This window comes from Phasianus colchicus, chromosome 8 (genome assembly GCF_987193195.1).
Source record: "Phasianus colchicus chromosome 8, bPhaCol1.hap1.1, whole genome shotgun sequence".
Classification (NCBI taxonomy): domain Eukaryota; kingdom Metazoa; phylum Chordata; class Aves; order Galliformes; family Phasianidae; genus Phasianus; species Phasianus colchicus.
The window spans coordinates 2,277,894-2,304,427 of NC_143443.1; the positions used below are offsets into that span (position 1 = coordinate 2,277,894).

At 40.3% G+C, this 26,534-nt stretch overlaps 1 protein-coding gene across 5 annotated transcripts in view; it reads right to left on the bottom strand.

The window, feature by feature from the left end:
* Positions 1-26,534, bottom strand: part of PCDH15 (protocadherin related 15) — an 858,090-nt gene that overhangs the window by 128,730 nt on the left and 702,826 nt on the right. For all 5 annotated transcript variants that reach the window (XM_090144727.1, XM_031602523.2, XM_090144725.1 and 2 more), the window contains 4 exons: positions 23,944-24,076; positions 18,772-18,851; positions 14,113-14,206; positions 2,454-2,582 (listed from right to left, as the gene is read on the bottom strand). In XM_090144727.1, the coding sequence (XP_090000853.1) occupies positions 2,454-2,582; positions 14,113-14,206; positions 18,772-18,851; positions 23,944-24,076 (436 nt within the window). The remainder of the gene's footprint in view (positions 1-2,453; positions 2,583-14,112; positions 14,207-18,771; positions 18,852-23,943; positions 24,077-26,534) is intronic.

The window sequence follows — 26,534 nt, forward strand, 5'->3', positions numbered from 1 at the left end:
TCAAGAATGGGCCTTACTATAATATGGCTATAAAGACGCTATGAGACACCACACCAAAGCCCTTCCTGAAGCAAAGGAAAGCAACTTCCACTGGTTTGCCAGTGCTCTCCAAGCCATTTATCTCAGCCCAGACAGTTACCACTTGTCAGGTATGGTTTGGTAAATTTCTTATGGCTGGTCCCATTCACCTTCTTATCATCCATTTGCTTGGGAATGGCCTCAAAGAGGCCTTGCTATCTTCCTAGAGATCAAAGTCAGGCTCACCAGCTTGGGGATCCCCGAATCCACCTTTCTGACATCCTCAAAGATGAGAGCGATGTTTGCCTTCCTAGTTAGAAGGAACCACCACTCCTAGGCATGTTTCGAAGATGACAGAAAGCATCTGTGCAGTAATGCTAGTCAACATTACAGCTTTTGGATGCCTCACATCTGCTCTCATTATATTTGCACTTCTTATTTTCTTCAGCAGCCCATATCTTCATCTTCCTTGGGGGTAATGCTTTCCTTCTGCAGGCTCACTGGGCTGAGAGTTCCCATACCTTGCCATTAAAAAAAATGAGGCATCAAAGCAGTGGAGCATCTTTTTCATAGCCCACATCCCTAGACCCTCTGCCCAAATGATCTGTGGGGGGATCTTTAATCTTAAGGCGCAAATCTATTTTTGAGAAGTCAACATTCAAAAGGGAAAGGAACATCGCAAAGAAGTGGTTATTTTCTTAAATCCTCTGTATCAGTGCTCACCATGGTGGATTTCAGCTGTTTCAAATGACTTCAGTAAAAGAGATTCTGAAAAGAAGCCTTGCCAGTCAGCGAGCAGTTTAATTCTTAGCAGTGGTAACACATGAGACAGTAAGTACTACCTTCTTTCGCCAGGCCCTTTTTAGCCCTTTACATTTTAACCACATTACAGCTTCCATATAAAACATATTCCCATAGAACCACAAGGAGAGGTTTCTAATGTACTGTGAAGGACACCGTAACAAAAGTGACTGTTGTTTAAAGAAGAATCTCCCTAAACAACACAGCTACATCAAAAGGCTAATCATCCTTACACTTCAGTAGTCTCGTTGAGGACAGAAAATAATTCCAAATGCCCAAATCACTGTTTTTTACACTGTCTGCACGAATACGAAACATTAGGCACTATATCCAGTATTTCTGAACAAAGAGAAAGCTCTTTTCATCCGGAGACTGAGAATTAGAACTGGTGATAAACATGAGGAAAAAAATAATATAGCTAGTTTCTATCATTCCACATGAAGGAATAAGCTACCAAAAGGTTTCATTAAATATTTCCATTTCAACACGACTTAGAAATTAAACTAATTTATCAGAGAGAGGTTCTGTCGCAATGACATATTTTATTTTATAATTCCATCTAGACTAAAAATAAACTCAATACAATGTTTTAGAAGATTACTGTACCTTGAGGGCACCCGGAAAAATACACAAAGTGGATTTTAAAGATACTTGGTACTGTTGTAAAATATCACGTCCATACATTTGAGGATGCAAAATGAGAAACGACTACGTAAAATGAGCAATGAAAAAAAATAGCTTCGTGGAAACAGCTTCAAGCACAAGGATCCGAACTTCTGCACGTGCAAGGATCAAAAACTTAGACGGGACTGGTATTTCAGCTCAATGTAAGAAAAGCAGAATCAGAAATCTCTAGACTTCATTAATGCTAAGAAAAGTTATTTCCCTTTAAAACTATAGCTGAGCTTGGCCAGCTTCAGGGCAGTACCTACCTTTAATGATACCATATTGAAGAGCAAGCAGAGCGCACACATATGCAGAACCTCTTCAGAACTAGTGCAAATGAAACCATACTGAAGGAGTCTACATGTAACTTGAATTAACCCAAACTTTTCAAGTAAGTAACAAAATTAGAAGTAAAGGCAAGCCCAACCCTTAGAAACTCTTTCTCAATTTACAAGTGCCAGAAAACAACTCAAGTTCACTCAAAAAGAACAGAGCATTAGCAATAAATACGACACATTGTGGTTATTTACTGATGAATAAAAATTTTGAAAGAAACACAGTTATTATGGTTATATGCCTTTGCCCCATTTTGTGCTATGCAAAATGCCATATTCTAACCATAGGCATTGTTAAGATAGTAGTTAATGAATTGTGAGGACATTGCCTGTTCTCTAGCAATAGAGTTGCAACGGGAAAGAAAGGCAAAAGAGCATTTCCAACAGTGTATGTCTTCAAAAATAGTCTTCTGATTGTGCTATTGTTATAGGAAGAAAACTTTTCCACTTATTAAACATTACGATTATTTAAAGCCCAAAGGAGATCATTTTGTTAACTGCTAACATAAGTAAACTATATAAACTTCAAACACTTCAATGTGAGTTTTTCCAAAGGTGCAATTACTTTGCTTTCTTTCCCAGTAGTCTGGAATGTTTGTGTAATAAGCAATCTAACTGCACTTAACAACTTACCCTTACTTGACCAACAAAAGCATTGGCTTCTTCTTCCTGTACAGACAAGTTTTTTGGTAGAAACATATCAAAAACTGGCCCATTGTCATTTACATCCGTCACCACGATATTAACTGTAGCAGTTGAAGTCTGCAGAGAAAGATAAAATTATGAATGAACTACCATCTAATTTACAATTTCACATATGACGACTGATCAGCAATTTTACTGCTATGTATTAGATCCATCCAGTATAGAATCACAGGTGAACAGATGACCCATTTATTTCTGCATGTTTTTGTGAAACAGGAGATGTTATTCATTTGAGGAGCTTATATCTGGCTTAAAAGAAAAGAAAGGAAAAAAGCATATCAGATATGTGTTGCCTAATGTGATATTTTAAGAGTTGCAGGATCTTCAATTTAAAAACCCAAACTCAAGCAATCGGAGTGTGAAATAATTTGCACCTCAGTTTGAGCTTCATGAATTTAAACACTGTGGCACCAAAAAGCATGCCTTTGTTTTATACCCTGTGTACGTAACTACGGAAGAGCTGCAGCTAACAATACATGTTTCTGTGGCCTGTGACACAGGCTGCAAACAGAAGGAATGAGCAGTTATTGTCATCTATCAGGGAAAAGAGAAGCACTTACGGAAAGTAAAACACAGTAAGACGGAAGTATTACACCAGGAAATCATTACTACTGCAAGAATAGAGAAACACTGGCATAGACAGCGCAAGGATGTTCTATCCTCAAGATCAAGACACATCAGCACTTGCCTTGCCCAGCAGAAGCCATGCTGCTGTGATGGAGCAGTGGGTGGACATGTCACAGCTGATGCTATTACTTCTGTCCATTGGGCCGCATGAGAATCTAAATATAATACAGTCTAGAAAAAAAACTTACTCCTGAATATTCTGGCAGTTTTTTGTACTTCTACTCTTAATCCAAAAATGCTGTTTCGTTTTCAAATCCTCGTGTCGTGACTCGTTCCATCCTGAACCTCAGGTTTTCAGAGCAAGAGGGGCAGAATGATTGTTTCATCCTCACTGGCCTTAATTTTGCTATGACGGGCAAAAGGCATGACAAGAATGCTTACTGTTCATTTTGGTTTGCCACTGACAACACAAAGCAGATTTCCTTTTCCTAATCCAATCATCAGAGCTGGATGTAGAATGAGCTTACAATGAAATGAATGCCTTTTTAAAATACGGTATTGTTTCAGGTAGCTGCTGTCCCCAGAGGAGGCAAAACCTATTCCTAAACCCAAATTACTAAGTCTGATGCTACCAACTTAACACTCTTTAAAGGCACCCTGAGAGCTCTAAAGCTCATTGACATCTCTGGATTTTATCTGAAACATCTGCTGCTGTACCTCCTTTATGCTGAAGCTACGGCTTCACAGGTCCATAATAAAAACAGAATTTCACCTCATTTTTATTACAGGGCATGCTCCTTGGTTTGCCATAGAGCAGCATGTACATTGGCACTTGCAAAGGACAACTAATGCACTCAAAACCTACTCACTGTCTTAATAGTATGTGGTCATGCTTTCATTGCTGTGTCACCAGTTCAATCTGATAACTTACTCTCTGCAGGAGTGATCTGGGAACAGGTCAATCTCCTTCACCTTCCAAATCCTCAGCATTGGCAAGCAGCCCAGTCACAGGAATTGGAGTCAGATGTCTTGTTCACACAGCTACAATCTGCCTGTTGTGCTCTGTGTGCTACACTGCAGTGCTACCTGTGCCAGCAGCCTGTGTTAGCAGACTTCAATACCAGAACGGCAAAGCACAAACCCAACACAAACTTAAGTGCACAATGCAGCTCTTCCAGAAAAAGAGTTGTTCTCTAATGCCCTGTGCAATGGCAAATGCAGAAAACAGAACTGTTCCACAATAGGCAACCACCAGCAACTGCTTTGTGCATTAAAAGTAACTAAGTGAGGATATTCTGAAATGAACAAACCAAAAAAGACGCTTTCAGGCTAGCTTCTTAGATTGGCTTGCGTTCAGTTGTTTGCTAATTGTTTCTGAAACTGCCATTCCCACGTTCAAGGTATATAAGGAAAACGTACTTTGCAATTCATGCATCACTGTCAACACAAAACACACTCCAGAATGTTTGCTCTGATGATGCACAATGTGCAGTGAAGGTAAATTAATCTTCCTAAGCTTACTCGATTCCACAGAATGGAGAGTAATAAAAACTCTTATATTTAATAAACTGAGACAAATATGGCATGGAAAATATTGGCTTAAGAAAGTACTTCTCATTTTGAAAAAATATTTCTTTTCCATTGCAGAGAATTTTAACAGCCTGTGTCTGATAATCTGTGCTATGTTCACTTCTGACAACACTGAATCAACCCACAGCAGCTCAGAGAACAGCTGCCAGAAGACACATTTGCATTTGATAGCTTCTGAAGCAAGTGCTGAAAGCAAAATTACTGTTGTGATTTACTTACAGGTCTCATTTTTGTACTTGAGTGCGTGCTGTGGGGGTGCTCACATACTTATTTCAGATCAACACAGCAACTCGTAATGAAGAACCCTTATAAGCCCTTTTCCTAAAGGACCAAAATCCTAGCAATCTCTACTCTGGAAGCACATCCCTGCAGTATTACTTTGCCTTGAGGAAAAAAAGGGCACTTTTATTCAAGTCATCTTGAAATCCAATCATGATAACATCAGAAATAGATAGCTTACTGAAATGCAGCCTAAGTCTAGAAGGGGTCATTTGAATAAGCACCAAAGTAGACTCAGATTTCACACAGGACAAAAGGATGGAGATGGCAGGGAAGGTTAAGCTCTGCTTAACACAACTTGGATTTTAAGCTGGATTTTAAGATCCTCTTTAATATCTTTGCTCATGACCTGGAGGAGCACGCATGGTCTCAAGTGATGGAAGCACAACCAGCTTCAAGTTTGCAGGTGACACCAAAGACAAAGCTCTTGCTTGTCTCTGCAACGCAGACATACTGCGAATCTGGTCAGAGCACTCCCTAGGTAAGAATAGGAAGAATCATACTTTTGATAGAGTTTACCTGACAAACACAGAAAATGAAGCTACCAGCCTGACTTCAGCATATGCAGGGTGAAAATTTGGCTCCTTGAGTTATTCAGTAGGTTATTCTGTGATGCAGAGTCATCACAGAATGTCATCAGACTGAAGAAGAGGGATTCCAGGTCAGTCTTAAACCCCCAGGATAGAAAGAATTGGAAAGATGAAAGAGTTTAGCTCAGCTCTAGAAGAAAAAAAAAAGAACGTCTGCAGCATTTCACAAGAAAGAAGAGAAAAAGATAGGAAGAGAGAGATTTGAAATTGTTCCCAACTGTTCTGTTATCCGTAGGTTTGGTATTTTTCAAACTATTGCTTTTCTTAAGCACCCTTCCTTACCTGCTTGCCAGCCCTGCCACAGAGCATATAGCTCCACTTACTGAGTCTCAAAGTTATACATAAACTAAAAAAGCAGTATCATTGCAAAGGAGTACTATTTTATTGAGATGCAAATTGGGAAAGTTATTTTAAAATATTAAATTTTGTGTTCACCCTAAGCATCCACGGGAACTAAAATGAGATCTTGTAATGTAATTTCACATATATTCTATTTTTTGTATTGGTCACAATTTAGTGAACTATCAGTGCAGTGGCAGGATCACAAAGAAGAGCATTCATACTGAGATGCTTTAGTAGCAGCAATGCTCCTGTGTACACTGGTAACAACAAAACTGAAAATGAGGAACAAAAATGGTGATCACTCCAGAAGTTTTCTGCTTTATCTAAACTCGGGAAACATGCCTCATCCCACTGAGAAAATAATGCCAACCTTTTAGGTGAAGCATCCGTCAGTTACTTGTCTGTATTTCTTTGAGATGCACAGAGAAGCAGTTCTGCCATTAACATCAGAAACTACAATAACCAGGGAGTATATATTTTTTAAATCGACATTTTTATGTCCCCATTAGATGGCTCCAAAGTTTTGCTTAAGTTCTCTGCAAGCAGACATGCTGGTGTGAAATAGCCTTTATTAAACAACTCCAATAAATTAGTGTCTTATTCAAAACTGCAGCATGGAGCAATATTGGTAACATCGCTATCATCTGTCCAATGTAAAACATCACCAGCAACACTGAAATCACACCCACTAAATAATTACTGCCTTAAAGTTATGTTTAGGGCTAGCTACAAGCTCTTTGTTGCTGGAGGAGAAAATAACAAAGCACGTACACTGTGGGTCATACCCTCTGCAACAGCAGTCAAGGTAACTTCCTTGCATATCAGCCAGTGCAGGAGGGTGCCAGGGCACTGAATGCATGCTTTAGGGATAAAAAGTGTGCCACAGAGAGGATAAAATTAAGCACGCTGAGAAAAGGTCATTCATTGTATTTTGTGTGGAGCTCGGTTTCCTGTACTGATAGGGAAGCCTGGAATTTCTTGCCACCGTTCTCAACTGCAAGTGGCCGTGTCTGCCTGAGATCACTCCCAGAGCCATGCAAACTGTGCTTCATTCTCCACACATCTACAATAACTTCTGCTAAGGGCAGCCTAAACGAGACAGAAATGAGGATGCTTCTCTCAAGTCATCACATTAACTATTTTTAAGTTGGTAATTAAGAGCCTTTAATTTTGCAAAGCCAGCTTTCTTGTCTCATTAGTGGGGGGAAAAAGATAGCTATATCACACATCTCAGAGCCTCGGGATGCAAGAAAAAGAATGTCTCTTCATTTATCACTTCTAGTACTTCAGAAGTGCTGCAGCATATCCAGAACCTACATCTCAGCTCCCATGGCCTGCATATGACAGATTAAACTTAAGGCAACGCTTAGAATCACCAGCAGCACGAAGCAGGATTTCTCTTGCAAAGTTTGTGAAAAATTAACGGAAAACGTGAAGAAAAAAACGTTTGAAAAAAATCAGCTGCAGCTAGAATTTCTTAACTCTCCCTCTTTATTCTCCCTCATGCTATACTGTTGATTACAGTCTTCATAATGAAAGCAAACAGTACCTCAAATTTCTTACAGAAAAGTTGCAGTGTTTTCCAGAGGATCCTAGAAGGGACAGTAGAACAGAAGCCTCTCGAGAAAGAAGAGCTGCCCCTCTAAACATCACAGCCTGTGTTTAATTGCCACTGAAAGTCTTTGCACAAACGTGGGTTATTCCCTGCAGTAACCACACAGAGATCTAACTCACAACTGGTTCTGCCAATGGTTACTGCCAAGTACCAAGATAATGCAGTTACAGAGATACATAAAAAAATACCTTGACTCTTCTACAGATATTTGTTGGATGTGGTTTGGAAAGCAGCGTTGAAGTTATTACCAGAAATTCACGCAGAGGAAAAAATGCTACAGCTTCGTACCAGGCTCTTCCCATTTATTATTGAAGCAAACAGTGCTTGCTTCTCTTTCATATTAACTGTAAGTCAAACAAGAGACCAGTGGCTGCAATTTATAGCTTTCTTAGGGCTAAGAAAGTAGTCCCTACATATATCATTCTTCCCTAAGCAATAAATGCATCATTTACATAGCCTGCACAAATATCTCTCATCCTAAGTACACCAGACCCTGAGAAATGTACAGATGATAAATTTGAAGATTTCACTTGTGACTTATTTGTATGCTGCCATTTAAATCAAGATTGGGAATTGCTGAGAACATTCTTAGCCTTGGAGAGGAAGTATTCTCAGCTCTGATGTCAAGCAAGTTTATTAGCGTAGACAAACTCTAAGGCAAACGCTACCATCTCTAGATTTAACTAGTTTGCAAATAATAAGATCTAAGTTAAAGCCCAGGGCTTTATCTGATTAAAAAAAAAGCTGTAAATAATGCTTCTGATCTACATAACAGGACTTATCCATATTTTTCAGGAGAACAACACTTAGGATGTCTGAAATAATACCTACTCTTTACAAAGCAGGAGAAACAGCTGCTCACATCCAAAGTTACTGGAAGCAAAAAGGACCAGCATAAAACACATGTGAATGGTATACCACAAAAACTGCTGTGGTGTCTCTATGCAGTGCTCCAGGAGAGTGGCAGCCTGAAGAATGACACTGCTATCAGCAGGCCAAAAATTATTGGTAAAGGAGGGTGGAAAGCTAGAAAAAGGGATGGGTAAATATGCAGAAGTGGTTATGGCCTCATTCGCTGGCCTGTTTGTGTGCATAGAAGTTGTATGAACACAACAAACAACATCCACCAGGCTGTGAGGAAGGGGGACCACGCTGTTCTTTTTGCAGCCTGCTCCTATCAGCAAGCTGCGAGCCCCAGTTATTTTCAGACCTTGTTTCCTTCCAGTGTACGGTATGAGAACTTTACAAGCAGCACCTACTGACTCTCTACACGCCTCTCCAAGTTCTACAGAAGAAATGCCTAGCTGGACTGGAAGAAATTTCGGAGAGAGAACGGACTGAGGCTGCAAACAAGGCTGGAGCTTGTCAATAATAACAATGATGAAAAAAAGATCAGAAAAAGCCTGGGAAGAAGACAGAGAGAAATGTTTTATAACAGAAAAGAGAAAATTCCCTAAAGCAAACCCCTCTAAACTAAGAACTCACATAGCCAAAGGGAAACCACAGGGTGTGAGAACTTCCATAGGCAAGGAAGAGAAACTCACATGCACTCAAGGAGCACCCTGACAAATGGATGGCACTGGTGGGACAGTCTCCAGCCACTGAGAGTGGAGTCAGAGCTCCAACCATCTGTGTCTATTTGCAGAGCAGCAAGAGTACTTTACTTCTTCACGATGATTATTTAAATCACCTCTTCCCTGCATTTGAAATGAAAGCCTTAATGGGGAATACCACCCGTGTAAGGGATGCAGACAAGTGGTACAAACACTGGATGTTTGGGAGCCTTCCAAATCTCACTTTAATATATGACAGCTGGTGTGAAAAAAGCAAGCTCACGGTCAGAGAAAACCCTTCTCTCCTAAAGAGGAAGTCTTGCTAGGCACCTTTCTCACTTCTAAATGGAAAATTACACAACAGATAAAAAGCAAGTTAAGGTTTTCTGATATGAAGCACGTAACTTTTCAGGAAAACAGTGATTTTTCTTTAGCTGCCATTTACACAGTTAACATAAACATCATTTCAAGAGGGGTTCTTTAGGCAAGGAAGCACAGTATTGTTCCATTTCATGAATTTAAGAAATATTAATTTCCACTGCACCAAAGAATCTCACTAAATGTGCCACATCAAGGTAATTCTAAAGTTCTACAGTACAGAGTCCTTTTTTTTTTTTTTCCAGTCCCACTTTAGTGATTACAGAAAGGTCAGCTAAGCAGAAACCTTTTAAAATACAAACCTTTGCATATATAAAATCTTTTCAGTGAGTATTTATTGTAAGGCCTGCACATCCTTTACTCTTAATGGACAAGGGAACTGGTATAAAGCAGATACAGATAATATTTACAGCACTAATAGAAAATTTACTGTAATTAATTAACTCCCTGTATGTTATTCAAGTGGTAAATCCTTGCCTAAATTACCTTGATCTAATGCTACCTGTTGGTTCCAGGCAATGTAATTAATCCAAATGTCAAGGGAGATGGATGCTCTAAATAATTAGCGATCCTCTTGGATGACTGAAATATCAAAGTGCGGCTTTCATCAAACACACACTGCACTGAAATAAGACTATTTATGTTTCCCTCAGTGACTGAATGCCCACCTGAAATGCTGCACTGCTCTGACCAAGGAAAAGAAGGAGGAAGGTAGAATAGTGCATGGTGTCTGTGCCAACACCGGAGCGCCCCGAGGCCCTGGCAGCACACTTTTAGGATAAGCTGCTCTACCACACCTTTGCCTAGCATCTAGGACACAACAACTTTTATTCCATTTTCATTAACAAAAGCCTGTGGCAATGAGTTTACTATACCACTAGATGTGCAAACAGTTTTTAATGGTTGGTCTTGCAGATGGCACTGCTGTGGCAAAGAGACTACCTTGACTACCCAAGAGCACCATGCTTCTGCACGTTCATTAAGCTTCTCAGTTCTAAGCCTCACCAATCTGATTTAAGCTCCTGTACGGACTACAGTGCAAATCTATGGATGATATTGAACCTGAAAGTTCAATATTGTGGCGTTTCAGTCTTATTAATCAGCACCGGATACTCAGAACCACATACACAAAACACAAAGAAGACTTAAAACGTCTTCCAAAATGCCTATTCAACAACTTGGAAAGAAAAGTTGGACAAGTTTTTCTGGACTTCCAAAATAGATTAGTGATCTGGTGGCTAAGATACACTGTGGGAAAAGAGGACAAGTAAAACTGAGTCTTCTGTGACATACAGGAGAATGTGACCAACGAATGAACGGGATGCTATGTAAGCACACCATACTGCCAGCTCCTGACAAGGCACCCAGCTGCTCTGTTTTGCCAGGACTTGAGTAGTCAAAATCAAGCAGGGGGGCACAGTGCTGAGTATCTTCATGACTGGCCATTTGTATTTGGAGGTTTCAAATCTGCTCCAATCATACAGTACACAGTAAAACAATAGTGGAGCTTCCCGTGTTATATATAAACCAGTCAATATACACGCTCATCCAAGCCAAAAATAAAGAGCATGCAAAACTTTTTCTTTCTTCAGTCGAAAGTCCTGTCCTACTTCCAGCTACTCCATGAAATGTGAAGACATAAATTCTTGCCTTGAATTCCCATGCAAACACATCACAGGTTGGTAAAATTGGCTTAACATTCTTTTAGTTCACCTGACATTCTGCCCATCTACAGCTTTGCCCTCTTGCTAAGGAAAAAAAAATATATATTTTTTCCTGACTACTCAGCTAATAATCCTTAATTGTTCATCAGACTGCAGTGTTAATGGTGAGAGGTGGCAGGCTGTGTATTCCAAGGTCAGAGAAAAACCAGCCTGTTAATGCTCTAGGTTATCAATCAGAGCAACAATAACTTAGGAAGCACAGTCCAGCATTTTAAGCAATTCAGAGCGTTGCAAGGTATGTAAAGTGATGAAATGGTGTCAGCCAGGCCACATGGCTAAATGGAAAGTCATCTCGCTTCGTGGATGCATAAGTAATTCTGATGGAACAAGCAGTCCCTAAAAGTCAAAAGGTGGTGTGTGAGGACAGGAGTGTCACCGAATAGCACTGAACAGCTAAATAAACACTGGGGCTTAGAATACAGAAACCTCAGCTATTTAGTGGTGTAACAACATAGTTAAAAGTCTCTTAGAACCTTTATTAATGTTATAGAAAAAGAATCATCAAAAAAAAAAAACAACAAAAAAACCCAACAATTAAAAAAACCAAAACTGTAAGGTGTGCAAAGCAGAGGCTTTTCCAGTGCAAAACTGCATTCAGACAGACTTCATAGATGGCAATAGGAAGAGTTAGTTTGGAGAATGTGGGGGTCAAACAGGAAACTGAAACCAGTTCTTTCAATGATCATTTTCTTGCAGGCATTAATTGAAATTTTCAATACAGAGGATCTTGATGACAAGCTGCACGTGAATTAATCTGGAGATCATGAGTCCTGTAGTTACAGACACCACGATTTTTATGCTTTAACCTAATTAAGAAGAAAAGGTCCTCCACGAAATCACACCGACATGTAAACAGGCATCAACATTGTTAATGAGAACAGTCTGCCACGTTATCAATTTGCAAATTTACATGAATGCCCTGACTTGGGGTGACCTGTCTAATAGGTGGATAGAAAAAAGGCTGACTGGCAGAGCTCAGAGCTGGAGACAATCCAGCAGAGAGCTATAGATATGATGTGGGAATGGAGCATCTCCCTTGTGAGGGAAGGCAGAGAGGCCTGGAGATGTTCAGCCTGGAGAGGAGAAGACTGAGAGGGGATCTTATCAATGCTTATCAATATCTAATGGGTGGAGTCAAGTGAATGGGGACATACTCTTCAGTGGTGTCCAGAAACAGGATTAGAGGCAAAGGACATTAACTGAACACGGGAAGTTCCATCTGAACATGAGGAAAAACTACTGTGAGGGTGACAGAGCCCTGGAACAGGCTGCCCAGAGAGGTTGTGGAGTCTCCTTCTCTGGAGATATTCAGAACCCACCTGGACAATTTTCTGAGTAACGTACCATAGGGAACCTGCTATAGCAGGGGATTGGACTAGATGCACTTGTGCAGAGACACAGGGAAACCTTGAAATTAGTCAAACATGCTGCTGCCTGGCATGGAAAAAAGCACGGATTTAATTGGCTGAGTTGCCCTATCTCAACTGGTTATTAATCAAGAACAGAGGGACTTTTACAGCTTCATTTTTGGTGCTGGCCTGGTGGGTGGCAAATCCAGCTAACTGTTCATCCTTTTGTGTAGTCAGCAGAATTGTAGTATGCAAGAGAAATTAAGCCAGCTTGTAAAGTAAGCCATATTGCAGGACAATTTTAAGAGTATAACTATCCCTGCCACCAAGAGAAAGTATCTTAAAAAACAGAAACAGCTACAGCTCAGGTAAGAGCCCCTAAACCAAGCAGCAGAAGAAAACACACGAGCTAAAAGAGTGCAACCACATTACAGTGTTTAAGAGCAATTAACACAACACACACTGTGCAGATACAAAACTAACAGAAACAAAACAAAACAAAAAAACACATGGTACTGAGGGAGGAAAGCAGAGAAGGAGACGTCAGGGAAGTGAACACAACACAGCTCTGTGTGTCAAGAACACACCGTACCCAAGAGTTCAGTGACTGACTGCTGCTTTGCTCAGCCTCCTGCTTGTCAGATGGCTGCTATACTAGTTAAGAATTTATGCTTTCTGAGAAATGACGAGCTTTATGCTAGCACTGAGAAATCACCAATATCTTCCACTGATGTAATAACACTTATTTGGGTGGTAATTATTAAGGAACCTTAAACCCTGCCTTCTTTGGCCTTCAGTAGCCTTCCTAGGCATGGAATGATATTTCAGCAGCATAACATAGCCCAAATCCAAAAGCAATTTCTTTATTTACATCGTCACATTTCACAGCTGGAAGTTTAAGATGAAAGCAAATGAACTCATAGCTATCAAGACCATTCTTGATAATAGTTCACAAGTATCAAAACCAAAATTGTTAAGATGAAGTACTGAGGAGAGCTGTAGCCAGCTTTTTAATGGAAAAAGAGCAGGATCTGTTACAGTTACTCCATATCACCATGGAAAAATGTAATGGCTCTAAAAACTTTATAAATACTTTGAGAAAAAAGGATCTAAGCAACTACTGAGCAGGAAGGCAAATCTTTGTAAATGGAAGTAGCTGAAGTAGGGAGAAGCAGCACGACAAAGAAATAACACACAAGATTTTCCTTCTGCAGCAGTCAAGACAGGGTGAACAAGGGTCCAAACACAGGGGATTTCTTGACGGCTTCTGAACAAACTGGCAAAGATTTCTCTGTTTCAACGTTAAAGCTGAACACGGGCTTCTGGAACAGCCCAGGTAACGCAGATGTATTATTTTACATCTTTTCTATAAAGAGTAATTTTAAGGTCACATACATAGAGACCTCTCCACCTATGCTATTATTCCGTGGCGTGAGTCCACAGCAGAATGGCTGCACTGCATTCATCTTGCATGACCTCGCTACAGTACATTCCCCACGCTGACAATGCTGAAGACTTCTAGGTACTACAAGCAGACTGTATGAAGTATCTGGCTACACGTTGTAACAGCCCAATTCTTAATCTTTCAGAGGAAACTCACCCCATCTGGTCTGCCATCCGAGGCTGTAACGATCAGAATATAGCGATCAGTGCTTTCTCTGTCCAAGGGCTTTCCTAAGGCTAGCAGTCCAGAACTAGTAACAAAACAGAAACATGAAACATTATCAAAACGACAATTTCTAAATTTACATGAGCACTTTTGTTCCACTACTTTGCAACACACAACTTTTTCTCCTTGAGCTACTTAATAAGCTCTAAAGGCTTTATTACAACTGAAAGCATGCTCTGTGTAGGTAAAAGCTAATAAAAATGATGAGCAAATTTCTTTGCTTTCTGCTTCAATACATGTGTAATTCAGGACTAAAATAGCAATGCAGTCATATACAGGATTACAGATAGATAGTCCTACAAAGGGCTCAAATTTGTTAGGAGGCCGCAGTGCTATAATAAATGAGAGAGAACCACAAGCAGTCTATCAATCACAGAGGAGTCCCAATAGCACTGACAGGATTATAGCACTAAACTTTGGGAATACGACATGATGGTTATAAATATGAATCTCCTTAGAGTTTTATAGGAAAAGGCTACTTACTTGCATGTTGCATAACTGCAATAAAGTGCTGCTACGAGCTAGTGCTCTTTCAGTGCAAGCACAAGTTTTACTATATTCCCTAATAATAAAGTATTAACACAGGCATGGATGTTGGGGAGAATAAATCATCATATTGTTACTGTTGATGCTCATTTATGAAGAGAAAATGATGAAGGGCTATTTGGAGGCCATGAACACGAGGGATAAAATAAGCAATGAATTAAAGCGCTGCTTCAAAAGTGGGGCAAATTGCTGTAAATTTGCATTAAGCGACATGGACTTCATCTCTAGGATGTACTCACTTCCTCCTGCAAAATTCTGAATGCTATCTTTGAGGTTCTCTAGAGCAAGACAGGGACAGCATTCTATTGTGGAACCGTGCGTTCTGAATCAGTAAAGATCGGAAATGCTTTGCTGAGTTGGCAGTGCTGTCCAAGCAAGCTACATTCATTACCTAACAACTGTTTTCTTAAATGTCCCTATCTTTTCTTCATTTTCTTCATTTTTTAGAGCTGTGCATTTTTTTCCTTTCTTAATATGCATTTTGAAACTGTAAGATAGCTCTAATGGTGCTCCTCTGTGGGGATTCAGCTATGTATTCTAGATGCGGCCTCTAGAGCAGGAATTGAGGAACAGAATGACACGAGATACCCTGGGTTACAAGCAATTCACTACACAGACCCAGGAGCTGCACAAAAGAGTCACAAAGAGAACAAGCAAGCATCCAAATATGTAAAACACAGCATATATATTAAGTTCAGGTATTTAGCCAGGTTTACACAGAGAAGGGGAAGAAGATGTGTGATACAGAGCATGTTATCAAACAAAAAAATTATTATCCTAGAGTGAGTAGGAAGAAACCATGAAGCTCCTTCTCCTCCTCCTCCTCCCAGGGCAGGACATCAGATGCTGAAAACTCAGCATATAATCTTGTTCCAGAAGGGTAAGCATAATTCCAGAGAAATGGACAGATATTGAAATTTTGTGTATACATTTACATGTTTATTTACACATGTATATGTATAAAATATTATACGAACATATGAGTGTGAAACACTAAACCTATACCTATCAATTCTCTTATTTTCAGGTGTTTTTGCAAATCTATTAGCCATAATAATAAACCCACCATATTTCAGTATTTTGTCAAGACCATAATAACACATGAACAGAATATTTTTTCATAGGAAAGTAACAGTGAAAGAAAAAAACACCATGACACACCTAGATGTAAAGTACTAATTCACAAAAGAACCAAAGGTGAATTGGGAGAAAAATACGGACAACAAATACTTCTTTACTAACACTGACCTATAGCTGTATGCATCTTTATCAGTTTTTGCAATATTTTTGCACCATCCTATACTGCTTTACCAGTCTTCTCCTTTCTACCACTTGAGCAGCAGCTGATTTACACAGACTCCTGAGTTTAAATCCTGGATTCAGATGTACTTGCATTCATTTAACATTCCAGCTTTCAATCATCATTTTTCTGTTATGGAACATCACAGGGCACTGAATCAGTACAGGTTGTGATAAAGCTGCTTTACCAAAGGGAAAAAAACTAAACCATTACATGTTCCTCTGACTGATTTCCAGATAAAGGAGATATAGGAGATAGACTATCCATGCTGCTAGGTGGGCAACTACACAGCAAACAACTGAAATGTCCCATGATGCAAGAAAATAATCCAGATGAGAAAAAAGGAGAGGAGATAGAGTCATGTTCATGATCACCGCTTTGGCCTTGATGTACCGAAAAATGCATCAATCTTTATGTAAAAACATCTCATGCAGCCTTCATAAGCCAATCACAAACTGCAGGCTTTAATATTAATCCTACTTTAAGCTTCCCTCTAGGCATTTCAGCATTTACAAGAAAATGCGTGAACGGCTGAAGAAAACTTTGCACAAATATTTTGCAGGACAAGGCATGTAAGGATAACAGAAAGGAGAAAACACTTTGAAGAGCTCTGCTTTTTGCCAAAAGGCAACAAGAGATCAAAAGATGAGGAAACTGCTGAGTTGGCGCTGAAACCCTCAAAGCACCGTGATTTTCAGACATGCACATAGAGGGATGTGAGGCTGGGGGCTCTGAGGGTCAGACTGCTCATGAGAGGCTCTGGAGGCTGTGTGGCATTGAGCAGGAGTGCCACTGTCCTCCCTTACTGCCCCTGTGACGACAGGTGACATGGGTTGAGGTGGAGAGTCCTATGGGTGCCCTCAGGGCCTGGCACCTGGACCACAGATGTGTGCTGTGTCCATAGTCTTCAGAGAGCACACCAGTGTTTTCTTACCTGTTTGTGGACTCAATTCACAGCTGTGAATTCACATACCATCTTTAACAGCTTGACTTCTGCCTATCTCCACACTGTTTACATCCAAAGCTGGACAATACAGGAGCTATCCAGGACTCAATCTCTAGGCTGCTCTCAACAAAGTGGGTTTGGCAGGCCACTCAAAGATGCCCAGAACTTGTGCATTTCATTTAAAAAAAAAAAAAAAAAATCTCTTCGGTATGAAGAATTATTGGGATTTTAATGATGCAAAGCAAAAAAGTGATGTGCTGAACACAAATTATATGGAACAGCTACCTGCTGAGTAACCAGCCCTTGGAGCACCTCCACTGAAAGCAGGTGCACTCTCCATTACTCTAGTTCCAAAGGTGTCAGAGTATGACTAATCAGGTTTCTCCACTCAGAGAATGATTATTAGTATTGCTAGAGCAGAAAAGCCTACAGACCTGTGTTGTGCTGAGCTGATGAACAAGGCATGCTCTCTTTCAGTTTGCACTGAAAACTCCAGCCTTATATAATGAGCAAAGCCAGCAGCCCAACACTGTTTCCTCCTCTGATGATTTCAGTGAAAGTCTACTCTCTAAGCTGTCCAATTCCTTGTCTAACATATATTTATTGTTAGAGATCCCATTCATACTAACCCACTGGTTAGTATTAGTGGCATGAGCATCTCTTGGTATCTTCAAGGCTTTTTTCCACACTGTTTCACAAGTTGTTTGATTCTCCACATACAGGAGACACAGTAGTCAGTAATTGCATTGCTTACTCATAGAATCACAGAATGTCTTGGGCTGGAAAGAACCTCAAGGATCATCAAATTCCAACCCCCCTGCCACATGCAGGGCCTCCAACCTCCAGATCTGGTACTAGACCAGGCTGCCCAGGGCCCCATCCAACCTGGTCTTGAACATTTCCAGGGACAAAGCATCCACACCTCTCTGGGCAGCCTATTCCAGCACCTCACCACTCCCTCTGTAAAGAACTTCCCCCTGACATCCATCCTAAACCTTCCTTCTTCGTGCTTAAAACCATTCCCTCTTGACCTATCGCTGTCTACCCTTGTAAAAAGTTGATTCATTTCCTTTTTATAATCACCTTCTAAATACTGGAAGGCTGCAATGAGGTCTCTGAATTACTCAGAATATAAGGACCCCTACAATCTCTCCCTTACACCAAACTAGGAGAGTTTTTACTATTACACCCATGCTGCAAGCGTGTGAGCCTCAGGTTACTCCTGTCCCACCACCTACCACAGGATGTCAGCTCACCATCCTCCATTCTTCCTGCAAATAAGACAGATACTCTGGAATATAAATAATAGTTGCTTGTGTAAAATCAAGGAGATGAGGCAGACACAGACCTACATGATGCTTTGTTATGCCCTGAAGTACTCTCTCTTCCCCACACTAAATTTGAATTCAATTTAAGGGGAAAAAATGTTATAAAACAATGCTTAAAAGATTTTCCACCACAGACCAAAATTCTTGAAGGTGGGAATCTAGAGCAAAAAAACGTACCTGTCATTAGTCAAGAGCTGACAAGTGTAAAGGTTTTTAATTAATCCCTGGTCACTCTTTTAAATAGAAAATTTCCACCTCAATAGGCTTTACCTACTAAAGTGTTTAAAATAAATAAATAGTCCCCTGTGAAAAATTCCTGAGTACAGTACCATTCACAGAGCTCTCATTAGTGTCCAAGGACACTAGAGAGAAGATGAATACGTCTGATTACAAGTCTTGTTTTGCTCTCAGCCCACATACTCATTTGACTGGAAAGTTACAGGTCTATATTCTAAGGCTTTTCCACTTACCTTTGAGAGAGATTAAAAACTTGTTGCGGATCTCCATTCTCAATGAGGTATCTTATAGGGTCACCCTCTCTATCAAAAGCCTTTAGGAGAAAAGAAGATAAAATGAAGTCAGATACAAAGCTTTTCATTCTTCCCTTCAATTTATTAACTGGAAAATTAACCCCCGAAGTTCCACTGAAGTTCTCCACAGGAATGATGCTGATCTATTTCTAAGGCAGTGCTGATAATTACAGACGGGCCGCTTACGATCAAGCTGTAGGGCATCAGAATTCTTATCCTCCAGAGGAACAGCAGTATCCTAAATACAAACTTCCTCATCATTACTACATGTGAGCACACAGCAGTGTGTATATACGCTGTGCAATACGAATCTCAAGCTTTATTCAGTTACTTTTGCGCAAGTACAGACCAATGAAATGGCTCTCTTTGTTTTCTTTATTCCAACTTTTTGTTCCCTTTTCTTATCCAGATTAAGTTTACCAGAATCCCAGTTCTTTTGCTTATGTTCCACTGAGAAGTGAGTGTGTATCAGTACCCTACACCTCGATTTCTTTCTTGGGAGATGAAAATCAGGATAAGAGCTTAGAAAAGAGCTATTAACAGCATCAAAACAAGTCTGCTCCATTTATTAAATGGCAAAAGAACTTTTCCAAAGCTGAGTAAACTACTTGCGAAGATAAGCTTCGGCTAATCTGTTTCCAAAAATCATCATGAATATTCCACATAATTGTTTTTTTTTGGTCAGGTTTACACATGCTTTTTTTCCCAGAAGACTATTAGGTGCTTTCCAGAGGAAATACCGTTTACTGAACAGTATCACAGTTACAAACATGCAGCATTCAAATCACAAAGTGACAGGGAAAAACAGTAAAAATATTGCAATGAGTACTGCACGAAGGTCGACCAGCAGGTTCAAAAAAGAACATATAGGATTTATAGGAGACATGCCAAAAATAAAAAAGAAGATAAGGAGAGAAAGTATTTTGGTGTTTCTCATCTTTCAATAGTCATTTTCTTTCTTATCTGGTTGTCTATAGGCGTTTGCTGTAGACCACAGTCAAGAATTGTGTACCTTTGGGCTAACCACCAAAAACAGTTCTTAAGGTAAAAAAAAAATACCATGAAAATAAACAAATGAACCAAACAGAATCAACAAAACCTTCCAACCCAACTCCCCATCCACATGGAGTAATAGGCGATGTTCAAGTTAGAGTAAATCTGAGAAGCGTGGAACTATGTCACAAAGTAAAAGCAGGAAGGATGATGCTGAGCAGGACCAAGGGCTAACACTTTGCATCCCAGCTGCTATCATGCAGGTAACAAAATTAACTGTGGCAGCAAAGGGGTAAAATTTCAAATCAGAATAGGGGAAGAACAACACAGCGCATATGTACATAAACAGAGCTTCTTCTGCTGAAATTACAGCCTGATGAAATCCATCCTAGTGTATAAAAACATGGGCTGAAGCAATCTCAAAGCCATTAGTAGTTTTCTTTGAAAACTCACAGAGGACAAACGTGCTGAAGGGCAAACACGAACTGCATCTTTCACAAAGGAAAGAGGCAGGAAATCACACAGCAGACAGGTAGAGCTCAATTCCCAGAAAACAACAAATAATCAAATTATCTGTAAGTACCCAAGATGACAATATGGAGATGGATAATAGCAAGGCTAAATTTCTCAAGAACAAAAGATGTCAAAGCAATCTAATTTTCTTTTATAACGGGACAACAAGTTGTGTAAGTAGGAGGAAAACTAGGGATGTAAAAATGCATCCTCTCCAGAGTAGGGCTTTCCACACTGCTTTATGTGACATTGTCACAAACAAGCTATGAAAACTTCATGACCACATGGAAGGTGGGATTAAGCTGCAATTAAACTGATTATAAATTACGGTTCAGACAGCATCGGATAGCATTTAGTATTGCAAAGGTGTGCATACATCTTCCAGTACTGATCCACGTTTTCATGAAAGCCATCAGTGGCAGTAGAGGGAATTGGTTTATGAAATCCATAGACAGCACCATGAGACAGGAGGTACTGGTGCACTGGGTTGTGTCAGCAGAATTCTGATCACTTTACACTGAAGACAGGAAGGGAAAAGGTTTTGCTTGGTAAAAACAAGGAAAAAATGCTGTTAATCAGGGGTATGAAAGCTCACAAAGATTAGATGCGGAAAATGTGATCAGAGAGCACCTATGAGGACAACAGTGGATCCTGAATCATTGAAACCACACCACTGCTTCTGCCTTTAGTGGTCCTTTCCATACTATATACTTTCAATACCCTATTAGGGTATTCTCTTGACCTTATCTCAAGAGGATCTCAACTCACATGTAAGAATCTCTCAGAGGTTCATTTGTGGTCTACACTCCATTGTAACAAGACAGGAGTCACCCAGAAAGACACTCAGAAATAAAAGACTGCAAATAATAGCAAGTTATTATGTACGTAAGATTTAAAATCTGCAGTTCAGAAGAAAACAACATCCTACATCTATTGTTTCTAGGTCAACTGCATACATGGACTTCATACATAGTACGTGTCACCTCTTTGTTTGGCACCACACCTGGACCACAGTAACAGTCCTACTTCTGTACTGCAGACTCTCAGAAAGGCGAGATTTGCATATTTTAATTAACGCAAAGCATTAAAGCCTCCCAGGCATGCAATAAACTCAGGTTTATTTACAAATTAATACAGAGAAGATCATTTAATACCACATTACTTAATCTCAACTGCTGTTAATTAAAGCACCAGTCACAATCAACGGGGTATATTATAAGATAAATAACAGATATATCAGAAATAACGTTAACCTTCCTTCATTCAACATTCCTGTATCAGTGAGACTGCTTGTGAAATTAAAAGTCATCATGAAAATTAACACGTGACATCTATAAAATGTTTGGGAGCTGTAATATTACCCATTTAGAGCCAATATCCCAAGCTATTGTTAAAATTGCACAAAAAATAAAAGATGAGTAAAGATAGTCTCACCTGGAAAAGACAGCAGAAGATTTCGAAAGCTTAAATACTAAGTTTATGAATGTTTAAAATGTCCTGGCCAATTTTATGCAGGAAATAAAAAAGGAGAAAGACAGAAATATACTCCACACAATAAAAGTCCTTTAATACAGATGAGCATATTAATGCAGAATGAGGAAGCTGAGTTAGCTCTATAAAGACAAAGCATCTGCTTTCCATGTTCAGGACCATCAGCCCCGCCAGAGAAACTGTCTTTGACAAATCCTGAAGAGATAAAGCTATACATAGTTGTCATTTAAAAATTGAGTATTTTTCATAAACAAAAAGCGTACAGCCGAACTCAATTCAGGCATACTGCACTGGTAATAAGATAAATCTACACTGCAGTAACAATAACCAAAAGACAGCATTTTCTGTGTAATTTCAAAGCTCTTAAAACTGATGTATTTCACTCTTTCCCAAAAGGGTAATTGGTCCCTTCTGGCCATCCTGGCTATGTAACAAGAGAACAGCCACTGCTCTATCACCAGCATCCCAGCTGGGGCCTGGCCATCTCCCAGGCTTACTCAGCATACCTTACACCAAGATACATTTGAAAACAGTACCTCGGCAGAACATTTGGTGGTAAGTTAAACATTAATGAAGACGGATTATTCCAACAGCACACTTCACTTTCTAACCACATCTGAATCACACAAAATCCTCAAACACTAAAAACTGCAGAGGCTTTTCTGCCTCTGAAGACCACTCACGTCTTTGTCCACACATTCTGACACTTGCCAAGTAAACACAAGTGTTTCTGCTTATCGGCGTGCTCCTGATTCTCTTTGTTCTGTGGTGCTTCCAAAGGAGAGCAGCTCCCCACCAGTGTGGGGAAGGCTCCCGAGCAGCATGGATCTCTAATTCTGAACTCACATTGAGGTTGCCCCAGCAGCTAATTTTCAGTATTGAGCTACATGAGTCATTGTCCCTCAGCACAGGTGATAGCAGCTTAGCCATCCACAGTCATTTTAAACCTCCATCAGTTTTCAGCAGGCTAGTGAAACTTACCCATTCACCCTCACCAGTGACTCAGAGTTCCTTTGTTTCACACCCTTTGGGTCAGATCATTTATTTTCTGTGTATTTACTGAATGTGTGCAGTATACAGAGCCAAACCCCTCAGCTGATACGGACTGATGCTAACACAACCAAGTTCAGCAGATTTCAGTAGAGCTACACTGACTTTAAGTAGATACAGGCTACTGCTCCATATGGTTCTGTTTAGCTCAGGTATCTCCAGTCATCTTCCTTTGACTGGCTTTATATAAATTCTGAATATGGAGAGAGGGAGAGAGAAAGCCAATCTCAGAAGACCATGCTGCACTGAGTTTATTGCTTTAGACTCGAGACCGTAATTATTTCATAATAATATTAACTTCCTGATCCTCAAAAAACACTTTGAAAGAATGGTAATTTATCCATCTACTATGCACAGCTGGCTTTCAAGACACAGCAGCACAAAGCACAAAAGCTTGGGGAACAGAAAATAAGCCAGCGGAAAACTGATGCATTAACTGTGCAGCACCACACAGAGAAACAATGTGGGTCTGCAAAAACAGGTTAATGCAGCATTATTTATAAACAGTACTGGATTAATGTGTTTTCACTGCTTCCACCTGCAGAGCAATTTGGGGCAGGGTAGTTGCTCGGAATAGAGATGTTTGCAGAACGAGGCAGTGAAACCTGCTTTTTGTCAGCCTGTAGCAGCAGTTGTTGCACGCACTGAGGGGAGTAAGCACCTTTGGATGCTTTTCAAAATATGTCAGGCTAAAGAAGGCTGAGTGCCAAAAATCTTCCTGAATTTCAATGGGAATGAGGTGCACAAGTCCCCCAGTTATTCTGATTTGATGGCACGAAAACACAGTTTTTTTCAAGTTTTAAGCCATTCATGACATTCTTTATCATAAATCTCATCCCACGTGCAGCCTATGGTACCTTTTAGCACATTCAGTGCCAGAAAAAAAAGAACTTTCAGAAACATCCGGATCAGTTTCCTATACGGTATGTGTAAAGGGGCTATTTGTTACAAATAGACATTCCCCCTAGAAACCATACTTCCCCACTACATCCAAGGACTGAATTCCTCATGGCACGGACACAAACAGAAGGAAAGTGGCGAAGGCTTACAGGGAAGCTTCTGTACCTGCAGGTTTAACAAAATGGCCCCAGTCCTCATGGCCTCACTGACTTCCAGGCTGTACATCAGCTGTGGAAAGCGGGGAGGGCTCTGGTTGTTGGGTGGTAGGACCTCAATATAAACAGTAGTAATAGAACTCCTGCAATGAGACAAAAAAAAATCCAAGTCCAAGTCAATACATCAGCAAACACAAGGCAACTATTGTCTGTCTTATTCTTTGTGTGTTCTGCAAGTCTAACAATCTCCCCTCGCTCCTTTAAAAGCTTCAGGACATATTTTTTCATTCCCCATCGATAGGAAACAGGGCTGTAACATTAATAGACAAAAAGCTAAATAACGTCTTTAAAAACAAAACCATAAAATGTTACTGCATTCACCACTGTAATCCCTTGGTCCTCTAGAAGAGGATGACAAATCCTGTGATGATAACTCCTCCTGTTAAGCACAACATCTCCCTGTAGCATCCCTGTCATGGTACTGCTTGCTTCCTTTCTTTGTAAGAGAGGGGACTGAAAGCACTATTGGAGAGGTAACGCTGGGAGAAGGCTGATGTACACAAGCATCAGCGTGGTGGTTTACGTGGATAAATCAGGTGAGTTAGCCATGGCAATACAGGAGGCTTCACTGTCACTGAGGAGACACGGCAAACCCAGACTGCACTGAGCCACTAATGCCAATGTAACACAAAACACATCCCAGTTTGCAAGCTCAAAGCTCTCCTGGGGGCCTTGAGACCCGCTACAGACCTTGCACAACTATGCTGTAGATACTCTTGATATTCAATTGCTCTGAAGTTAGAGATGATGCTAGAAGCCTCCCATAAATTGAAAGGAAGATTTGGCTCAAAGGGACCTTTCTTCTTCCCCGTCTTCCAGCAGCAGGATGACAGGTCGATGGGTGGGCTGTTCAGCTGGTAGCAGGGACTGAGGTGCTATAAGAAGACCATGGGGCTGAACCGCTGCCTCCAGAAGGCCCTGAGAGGTTCTGGAAGGTTCCAGAAATGGCCATCCAGCAGCTGGACATGTCAACTGAGCACCTGCATCTGAACAACACACTGCACTGCAACGAGCCCTCAAGGTTTAACAGCGTCATGCCACAATGCCTTCCCAAACTTCCATCAGTGCCCAGCAGCCCTGTTAGACAATCCCAAGCTTCTCATGCACAGAGGTGCTGCAGTGCCTAACCACATCCAAGTGTCTCTGGAGCATGTGCTGGGTTCACCTGCTTTTACTAACACAGGGGATGAGAAATCTTGCTGCTTTGATTCTAACAGCCAGCTCCTTATTTGATGTAATCACACTCAAAACAAGTATGTAACCTGCACTGAAATGCATCAGCAAATGACAAAGCCTCACCATCCATCTTGTTAGGAAGGATTTAAGGAGCTGAATTTGCAGACTAGTGGCTCAATGGATATAAAAAACCAGTACATTCAGGGGAAGACAGACACACACAGCTGCAGTTGATTACTCAGTGTAGACTACCTCGTTACAAATGACAGACGCTTTCTAAAATTCCCTGCCTTCTTGTCTATGACACTTCATCATAACCCACTAATCTGAGTCAACATTCCTCATTTACGCTGTTGGAATAAAATAATATCATCACCAAATGATCAAAACCAGATACAATGAATGAACAGAGAAAACCTGAGAACCCAGACTGCGTGTTTTCCTGAGATAGTTCATGACTTTGTTTGATATACACAACCAAATAGTTGAGTTTTAGTGTGCATTTTTCTTCCACTGCTGAACATCTAATAAAAAGCGGCTGTTCTTTATCACTTCTAATCCTGCTACATTTCAATAATGCCCAAGCTGATTCATTGTCTAACAAGGTCCTTAAAAAATGGTTTCTGCTCACTGCAATAGTAAGCAAATTTTCTTCAAATCTTTAAGATAAGCTGACAGAAGTTAAATACTAACAGGCTGCAAACGAAAAGCAGCATAGGATTTAATAGCTACTTTTTTTTTCTTTTCAATTTCAGGTGGTTGGAAGAATCTACACTGTTATGGAAAAAGAAAAGGGGCAGAGCTGACAACTAACAACTGCTGTTGAACGCTGCAAGAACAGGTGAACACCCTGAAAACAGAATAGGGCAGAGGAACTGAAAGATGTTCACAAACTCACCGAAAAGCAAGGAAACAGAGCTTTTACGCTGCCCCAGCTAAATGGTAATGCAGAGAAAGCACAGCCAACAAACCACTGAGACTGCATCTCCAACTCTGCTTGAGCTCTGCATGCTTTCTACATACCACCATATTATACAGTGTCTAATGAATATACTTACATATGTGGGGCAATTTGTCTTTGCCCACATTATCTCTGCATAATCAATTCAAACAGAAAGCGTTCTTTTCTCCTTATAGATAGAAACTGTAACAGTACTCCATAGAAAACCTTGTTTTATGCACAGATACATGTCAAGAATTTAACGTGCCCTGAGAAAGAGCTAGACATAAATAATTTTCATTTACGTTAGTGCTCAGAGAGGCAACAGAACTGCTGCTCTTAAACCAGCTTTCATAGCTGGCCCTTGCTTTGTACAGAAGCAAAGGGATGGTTTCAACTCAAGTCAGTTTACACGTGACTGCAGT